The 9,480-nt window shown below is 49.3% G+C and overlaps 1 protein-coding gene across 1 annotated transcript in view; it reads right to left on the bottom strand.

Moving 5' to 3' along the window:
- The window catches only part of PRKD2 (protein kinase D2), a 39,253-nt gene that overhangs the window by 10,644 nt on the left and 19,129 nt on the right, over positions 1 to 9,480 (bottom strand). The window contains exons 7-13 of the mRNA XM_019625205.1: positions 8,125 to 8,242; positions 7,773 to 7,850; positions 6,127 to 6,385; positions 4,513 to 4,565; positions 4,291 to 4,363; positions 3,698 to 3,804; positions 2,737 to 2,898 (exon numbers count right to left, since the gene is read on the bottom strand). Coding sequence (XP_019480750.1) covers positions 2,737 to 2,898; positions 3,698 to 3,804; positions 4,291 to 4,363; positions 4,513 to 4,565; positions 6,127 to 6,385; positions 7,773 to 7,850; positions 8,125 to 8,242 — 850 coding nt within the window. The remainder of the gene's footprint in view (positions 1 to 2,736; positions 2,899 to 3,697; positions 3,805 to 4,290; positions 4,364 to 4,512; positions 4,566 to 6,126; positions 6,386 to 7,772; positions 7,851 to 8,124; positions 8,243 to 9,480) is intronic.

The raw sequence follows: 9,480 nt of genomic DNA, 5'->3' as shown, positions 1-9,480 counted from the left end.
GCTGTTGTTCAGCATCTTAGCTGTAGAGGGCAGTGTCACTGGCCCTCATATGTGGGATCCGAACCGGGGCCCTCTGGCATCCCAAGCAAGTTCTTAACCATCGCGCCACTCGGCCGGCCCCTATTGGCTATTATTTTTGTGATGGACTGTTGGTGAACATATTTCTCTGTATTTCAAATAAAGCCTCTCTTCTTGTTATCTGTTAATTGAAGAATATTCTATGATGGTGAGGGAAGCTGATTTTAAAATAAAACAAAAACAAAAATCGATGCCATGTGTAAGCATTCATCTGTGGGAACCATTGATTTTCCTTGATTCTGTATAACCCAAACAAAATACCAAATACACTGGAAGAAGAGTGATGTAAGCATGAAGTTGTAATCTCTACCTTAGAACTTAAGTATCTGTCCTCCTCATTGTTTTTGCTGGATGATTTCTGAGGACAGAAATGCTCCTTGAAAGCCACTGCTGAGGTCCAATCTCCTCATTCTACAGACAGGGAGGCTGAGCTCCCAAGATGTATTTGTACATCGTCTTCTCCCGATTTCCTGTTGGTTGATTTCTACCCTTCTAATAAATGTGGTGAGTAAAGAGAGCAGGTCGGAAGCTAGGTAGATTTAGGTTCAACTCTCAGCCACACCATTACCTAGCTGTGTGACCTTGGGTGAGACCCAGGAACCTCCCTCCACCTCAGTTTCCTCATTTGTAAGATGGGTCTTATAGCAATACCTACCTGAAAGGGTAGTTGAGGTACTAACAAGTGAAGGGTTTAGCTCAGGACTTGGAGTGAGGCAGGCAAGAGGCAGAAAGCAGAAATCTGGAGAGGAAGAGAAAGAGAGAAAGAGAGAGAGAGACAGGGAGACCAAAAATAAAAAAGTAAAAAAAGAGGAAGGGATGGATGACCAGAAAGAGAAACCACCTTGATTGCTGCAGGCAGGCAGTTCCCTCTCCCTGCCTGAGGTCTGGTGGGTTTCTTTCCCCACCCAGCAAGCCAGCCTGACAAAGGCACACAGCTTGGGAAAGCAAGGGTGCTGGGCCTGGATAAAGGAAACACAGCACAGGGGACTTTGCAACCAATAGAGAACATGTCCCAGAACCAGTCAGATGGGGAGGCCTTTCTAGGAAGGCCATGAAATGCAGAAGCCATGTAGAAGCAACATTTAACATTGTAAAGGTTAATCAATAAAACTGGGGAGAGAAAAGCCATTGTAAGAGTGAAACTCCCTATGGCAAATAAAAGCTATGAATGAAATGAAGAGGAAAACAAACACTGAGGTAAAAGAATTGAACAACACAGTGACAAGGATCCAGAGTCTCCCATATACAAAGAGCTCTTACAATTCAATAAGAATAATCCAATTGAAAAAAGGGTACCTAAAGCACAGGCCTATAAACATATTAAAATATGCTCAAGCTCACCCGTAGTTTTTAAACTGTCAAATGAAGCCACATGAAGTATTATTTCTCCACCTATAAGACTGGTGATTATTTTATGCAGAGCTAGTAAGGAGTGAGAAAATAGACACCCTACCCTCAAACTCTTGGTGGAGGCAAAGATTGAAAGGGATTTTAGAGAATAACAGGGCAACATCTTTAAAAAAATTTACAGCGGACCCCTGGACTCAGGTGCCTATAACTAAATGTGTTCTACCGAAATTCTCCTATCAGAGCCCAGTGATGTTTGTAGATGGATGTTCACAGGGTATTGTTTGTAATAGTGGAAAAGAAAAAAAACAACCTACACGCCCAGCAATTGGGGAATTTGGTGATACCCATCATGAGATACAATACAAAAAGAGGCAGTTCTGCTAACTATGTACTAAAATAGAGTACAATCATGCATCCCTGAAAGAAGGGGATACATTCTGAGAAATGTGACATAAAGTGATTTCATCATTGTACGAACATCACAGAGTGCACTTACACACACCTAGATGGTCTAGCTTACTGCTCCTAGGCTACAAGCCTGTACAGCACATTACTGTACAAAAACAATGCGAGATTAAATCCAGCACAAGAGAAAATGATGCAATCAAGAGACGCAGTAAACATGAGATGTACGAGGCTGCTACAGGAATAACACAGCATACTGTTTTAGGCACTCTTTTTTTTGATATGAGCAGAAAGAGTACACTTTAAAATAACAATAAAAAGTATAATATAGTAGATACATAAACCACAGTAACATAGTCATTTATCATTATCAAGTATTATGTACTGTACATAATTGTATGTGTTACACTTTTATATCACTGGTGGTGCAGTGGGTGTGTTTACACCAGTGTCCACCATAAACACGTAAGCAATGCATTGTGCTATGACTTTATGATGTCTATGTCATTAGGCAATAGGAATTTTTCAGCTCCATTAAAACCTATGAGACCACCATCGTATATGCAGTCCGTAGTTGACTGAAATGTCATAATAACTGTAATAATAACTATTATTACTATTACTAATCTATGATTTTTTACTTATTATCCTATTATTTTTCTATTGTTATTACTCTATTATCTGACCTATTATTATTCTATTATTATTTTAAAATTATTATCACTATTATTTCTTCTATTGTTATTATTACTCTACTACTGTTTTCTATTGTTCACTATTGTGACTCCCACCCAGTGTCGCCTGACCTCTGGGCACATGGGGCCTCTCCAAGGGGACGTATGCTACAGGGCAGGTGGGGAGCCAAGCAGAAAGGGTGGCAGTGGGCAGGGTGGGCAGACGCACCTGGGTGATGAGGAATTTGGTGAGGCGCTCGGGCAGCCGGCCCTTCTCGCTGGAGAGGATCATCTCCAACATGTCCCCGTGTAGCTTCTCCATCACCACAAACACCTTCTCGGGTGTCTCAAACATGCACTCCAGGTTCACGATCCCCGGGTGCCGTAGACTCTGAAGTGGGGTGAAGGGTGGTGTGGTGGTCAGGGCCCAGGCCACCCACAAATTTGGGATGTCAGAAAGTAAGCCATGGGAGCAGGTGTATGACAAACAAGAAGAAGGAAGTCCCTACGTGAGCAGCTTGTTCCCTGGGGGTGGCACCGAGGGAGAGGAAGGGGCCTGGGGTCAGGCCCAGAGTGAACCACCCCCCTGCACCACCAGGTGTCCAGAAGAATCTTTACATCATGAAATTCTAGTGAAGGCCCAGTGTTGTGGGAGAGAGGGAGAGAGAGTGCAGAGAAATGGGAAGAAGCTCTGTACCTCTGTCTTTCCCTTTTTCCCCAGCCCTGGACTGGCCTGGCCTGACCCCATCTCTCCCACCCAGGCTCCGGGCTCCGGTCTCACCCCTTTCCACCTACCCTCGGATGGCAGCCTGAGGGGTTGTTCTGAAGTACATACCTGACTCTGTACCTTCCTTGCTCAAAATCCTTCCATGGCTCCCCAGTACCCTCAGGAGAAAGTCCACCCTCCTCCCTGGCCTCACTTCCTACCACAAAAACCATCTAGTAACGTTGAACTCCTTTAAGTTCCTAGCAGACATCATGTTCCCTCTCACCTCCAGACCTTTGCACAGGCTGGTCACTCTGCTCAGAACACCTTCTCCACCCTTTCAGTCTCAACATGCATAGTCCCTTCTCCGGGAAGCCTTCCCTGACTACCCCCAAACTGGGTCAGTTGGCCCCTGAAAGGAGGAAGTGAGAAGGAAAGGCCCTTCTTGGGTAGAGGCGGAGCTGAACCACAGACCCGTGGTCACCTGCAGAATGGCTACTTCGTTCCTGAGCTGGCTCTCCTGCTTGGTGGGGAAACGCAGTTTGTCGATGACTTTTACTGCCACATCCCGTCCCGTCTTCCGGTGCTTTCCTGGGCAGGAGGTAGAGAGGTGGGGGATGAGGGGAGCAGGACCTACCAGTCCTAGCAAAAGAAACTCACCCCCCACCCCCAACACAGAGACACAAAGGTGGACGGAAGGCCACCAAGATGGCTCTGAGGGGCCCCTAGGAGAGATGAGAGTGGCAGGGGGCCCTGGGAATAAAGGTGGGATGAAGGAAGGTAAAGACAGAACTCCAAAGAAGGGACTCTATTACATGGAAAACTAGATCTATAACCAATCAGAATCTAGGCTCTAGCTCTGCGACCAATCAGCGTGTAGCTCACCCTCCCTGTTCATACCAGAAGAAAGCCCATTGGCTTTTCCCAAGGAGAAAAGGACAACCTGTGACTATCTGCCTCAGAATCTAGCTTTCTAATCAACCAAAACAGGAGGTGACATGTGACCAATCAGAAGGGGAGGTCTGGAGCTCTGAAACCCCCAGGACCGCCTCTGGGTTAGCTCCGAAGGGTCCTTACCGCCATAGACCACTCCAAATTGCCCTGAGCCCAGCACCTCATCCGGGAAGATCTGGTAGACAGTGGCAATGTCCTGCAAGTTGGGGACAGGGAGGGTCAGGGTTGCACATGGAGATGAGGGTTCAAGGATACCAGGGAGGGTGGAAGAGCTAGGAGGCCATGTGGGAGGGGGAGGACATCCTTGGGGACATGGAGTGTGGGCGGGGTGGGGGGATGTCTTACCACATTCTCTTGGATCTGACTGTTAGACACAGAGATGCTCAGAGAAGCTTGTCCTGAGGAGAAGGGAGAGTCAGAGGTGAGGGGACCACAGGCTCAGGATTGTGTTCATCCATAACTACAGAGGCAGCCTCTAGAGTCAAACCACCTGGGTTTGAATCTGGGTGACCCAAGGCGCAACTTCAGGCTACTGACTTGTCCACTGTGAACCTCAGTTTCCTCATCTGAAGAATGGGTATAATATAACGCGCCCCCCCCCCCTCACAGGGCCAGAGAGAGGAGTAACTGAGATGTACTGAGGTGGCTCGAAAAATGACAACACAAATGATTTCACTGACCATTTCATCCCGTGATCTCAGTACCAAGGAAGGCACGCTGATCCCATTTTATAGAGGAGAAAACTGAGGCCCAGGGGAAAAGTTCAAACTGACTCCGGCTTCCCCTGAACTTGCCCCGCTACCAATCCAACCAGAAACAGGCATTTCCAAAACCATGATCCTTCTGCCACTTGAGCATCTCTCTCCTCCCAGCTCCAGCCCTTGCCCCTCCGCCTCCTCCCTCATTTCCCCACCCCCACCCTGCTCTTTCCTATTCACCCTCTCCTCCATAGGGAACTTGCCAAAGCACAAATCTGACCCTGCCCATCCCCTGCTCAGAACCAGCCATGGCTCCCCAGTGCCCTCAGGAAGAAGCTAAGCCCCTTAAATGGCATATCAGGAAGAGTCTGGTCCCTCATCTACCTCTTTGACGTCAAGACCTACAGTACTACTGTGTGTCCCTGACACACTGGCCTTCTTGCTGGGCCTCAGATATAGCAAGCTTTCTCCTACCTCCGGACCTTGGCACTTGCTATTCTCTCTACCAGGAACACCCTCTTTCCTTCATTCTGAACTTAGTTCAATCCTCCTCGTCCTTCAGTCTCAGCTTGACTGTCACCCTTGGTGCCATGTCAGATTACTTTAGCACATATTCTATGAAACAGTTGTCATTGTACCAAATGAGCTGATTAATACCTGTCACCCACACTAGATTCAGAATGCCAGGAACCTGGTACTCTCTGATGGCCCTTTGCTTTTGCCTGACATCATTTCCCATTTGCTTTCCCCTATCTGACCCCTGCTCAGCTTCCAGGTCTTAGCCCACATGTTGTCTCCTCCGGGAGGCCCTCCTGGATACCCAGTCTGGATCAAGCACCTCCTCTGGCTTCTCCAGACCCCTGGTTTCCATGTCCCAGTCCTGGTCACTCTGGGCATCACTGTCTAAATACAGTGCCATCTCCCCCACTGGACTGTGAGCCCTGAGAGGGCAGGTCCTGGAATGTCTTGGTCACAGCTGTGTTCCCAGAATTGTCCAGCAGAGGCCAGGCACAGAGGAAGCACTCAGTAAATGCATGAATTAAAAAGTCTGAACTCACAATTTGGAGGAATTGTCACCATCTGGACAAAACTCAGAAAGGGGAAGCGGCATGCCCAAGGCCGCACATCAGGTCCAGGGCTTAATGGAGATTTGGACCCAGGCCTGCTGAGTCCAGAAGCCACATTTGCTACTGTGCCATTCCTTGCCTTCCCCTGGCTTTCCCCACTCCACCCTCTCAGGGGCTCATGATGGGGGACTTACTGTGGGGCGCATGGCCCAGGGCGCTGGGTGCATCCTGGAGGATGACGGGCATCAGGGCCTGGCGGATGGCTGTTTCCCAGGCCCGGGCAGCCTCAGCCCCCTGCCCGCTGGGCCCCCCTGGGGCTCCGCCAGGTGTCTCGCCCACGAAGTAGGTGGTATTGGCAGTGACGATCTCGAAGCAGTGTGGGTTGGTGCCCGGTGGCACAAGGCTGAAGTTCTGGGCAGGCTCCACAGCAAGGATTTCCGAGAGTGGAATTTCCTGGCAGGACACAGAGGCAGTGCAGGTGAGGACACCAGGTAGAACCTGGGGCTCCCCCATTACTCAGAAAAGTATACAGAATCCATTGTGAGTGGAGAAGGGCCTGGTTTGCATGAGTGGTCAGGAAAGGCCTCCTAGAGGAAGTTACATTGAAGCAGAGACCTGAAAGGTATTAAGAGGCCAGCTGCTGGAAGAATGGTGGAAACAATATGTGCAAAGGCCCTAAGGTGGGAAAGGCTTGTGTTCAACCAATATGCTATATCTCCATCACGTGGATGGTGCCTGGCACATAGCAGGTTTGCCATGTTTGAGGAATAAATGAAGGAAATGAGGCTAGAACCAGACCACACAGGGCCTCATGGGCCACAGGGAGGAGCCTAGGCTCTATGTCCAGGGCCCTGGGGAGCTATGGAAGGTTTTAGAGCAAGGGAGGGGCAAGTCTCTCTGGCTGTGTGTTGAGGTTGGATGGGAGAGAATGGGACTGAGACAGGAGACCATGAGGGAGGTTGAGGGGTCCTGGGTGGGAGAGAAAATGCAGGGTCAATGGAGAGGGAAAAGAGTGTGCTTTGAAAAGTACTGAAAGAGAAAGGATGGAGAGAGGAACAAATGAAGAAAAGAGTGACAAGAGAGACAGACTTATGCAGCCAATAAAACCGGGAGACCGAGATGGAACAGTGGGGATGGCATTTTAGATGGCAGGGATGGCATTTTGAGATAGCATGGTTTGAGGAAGATGGGAAGGGTGGGAAGGGACCAGCCATGGGAAGTGTATGGAAGATGTCAGAGCAGGTAACAGCAAGGTGTCTGGTTTTTATTCTAAGGGCAGTGGGAGTCACTGGTGGGTTCTGATGTTTTTAATCGACTCCTCTGGCTACTACGTGGGAAAAGACTGTGGAGGCAATGGAAGAAGAAGGGGCCAGTGAGGAGACAGCCACAACGATCCAGGTGGGAGATTGGCTGGAATGCAATGCTGGCATGCGTGGTGGTGATGAATACAAATAAACAATTCAATAAATTAATTATAAAGTAATAATGATAACAAGTTTATAATTATTTCGAGCTTAATACATGCCAGGCCCTAAGCTAACTGCTTCCTGTAGATTGTCTCTGAATTCTGGCTACAGCCCTGAGATGAGGGCTATTCTTTGAAGCCTTATACAGATGAGAGACGTGAGGTGCAGAGAGGTCAGTTAAGTCACCCTAGGTCCCTCAGCTGGAAAGTGATGGGGCCAGAATCAAACAATCGGGCAGGGTGGCACTTGCTCAAGAGTTGGAAGCAAAGAAGGCAAGCAGGAGGTGGGGACGGGGTATGATTCTCCGGCATGTGGCTGGAGCAACTGGAAATGGAGGGGGAAAGTCTGGGGGAGCTGGGAGCCGAAAGACCCACCTTGTAGTATCTGTTGGTTGTGTTGTTCTGGAAGAGTGTGATACACTTGCAGTCCAGGCGCCAATAGTGCCGCTTCCTCTGTGGGGAGAGGTGTTTGAGGGTGACGTTGTCGGCTTGGGCTCCTCTCTCCACAAACCACCCTTCCCCTAACTCTGTCTCCACCCCATGGGCCCTGACCTCGCCCTTAGCCCCGCCTCTTCTTAACTCCTGCCCCGCCCCTCCTCCCATCTCTAATTCCAGCTGGCCTCCAGCACAGCCACGCCCACTCTACTCAGCCCCCACCTCCTCAAATAGATCCTTCCCCGCCCCTAACTCTGGCTCCGCCCCACCTGGCCCTACCCTGCCCACTCACCAGCGTGTCCTTGTTGCTGTAATGAACCACCCAACCTTCGTGCAGTGTGGTGCTGGATTTCCGTGTCGTGTGTCGCACTGACTGCACCACCCTCATTAGGGGGATGTACCCTAGGGAGCTGAGGAGGGGCGAGAGGTTACAGACAATAACCATAGTGCCTGGGGGCGCAGGGAGCATCTCAGGGCAACCTGGGTTTTTTTGTTTTGTTTTGTTTTTGGCACACTTTTTCCCGTTTTGCAGATTTCCCATAATGAGGAAGGGGACTCTTGAGAGGCTGAGTTCCCAAGTCAGGCTGCCTGGCAAATTACCCAACCTCTTTGTGCCTCAGTTTCTCCATCCAAAGGAGTTGCTGTGAGGAGTGAGGATCATTAAAGGAGCTTAGCACAGGGCTTGGCAAATAGTGGGCCTCCAATTAGTATTGAGCCCAGCGATTGTGCAGCCAGCTGTGTGACATTGGGCAGGTGACTCAACCTCTTTGTTCCTCCTTTCCCTTATCTGTGCACATGCTCTTAATACAGTGAGGAGGCCTAGAGAGATTAACTGACTTGCCCAACTCCAGAACAAACTACCTCTTGACCCCTGCACTAGACCAAGATTTGGGTGGCCTTGGCCACTTCTCTTTGCCTCTCTGAGACTCAGTTTCCTCATCTGTGAAGTAGACTTCCTCTCCCAACACTCCCTCCCCCCAAGTCCGTCAAGGTCCAATTCTGATAGCCTATTTTTCTGTTACTGAACTCTCCCGGGAAAGACCTAGGAGAAAGGGAATCTGAGGTTCCAGGTGGCTCAGGTTGGGTGGCACCAGTAAGAAACTGCACTATCACTATGACATGCATACCTATCCCCCCTCTGGCCTTGCCTCCCCCGCCCCTGTCCAGCCATACCAAGCTCTGTGCTGTTCCTGGAACATGCTTGGTCCTACCTCAGGGCCTTTGTACATGCTGTTCCCTCTGCTTAGTAGGCTTTTCCCCCAGATATCTTCCATATGGATCCTTCCCTCCCCTCCTTCAGATCTCTTCAAATGTCACCTTGTCAGACAGGCCTCCTTTAGTGACCCAAACTATAATAGCACGTTCCCCATTTTCTATCTCCTTTCATGGCTTTATTTTTATTTCATTTTTGATAGCAGTTACCTGATGCTATGGATGCATTTATTTGCTGCCTCCCCAACTAGAGAGTTTTACTGCTTTTGCTCAGAGCTGTGTGTTTGGAGTCTAGAACCCAGTAGGTGCTCACTAAATATTTATCAAGGCTCCATGGAAGTGGCCAACACCCCTCCACATGTTTATGCTGCCCTGGCCCTTTGGAGTGAAGCCTCAGCTCCTCTCCCTTATTAATTATTGGCTGAAGCTCCTGAGC

This window comes from Hipposideros armiger, unplaced genomic scaffold (genome assembly GCF_001890085.2).
Source record: "Hipposideros armiger isolate ML-2016 unplaced genomic scaffold, ASM189008v1 scaffold_619, whole genome shotgun sequence".
Taxonomy (NCBI): domain Eukaryota; kingdom Metazoa; phylum Chordata; class Mammalia; order Chiroptera; family Hipposideridae; genus Hipposideros; species Hipposideros armiger.
Note: the sequence above shows the minus strand (reverse complement) of the source record. Positions and strands in the feature narration are given on the sequence as shown.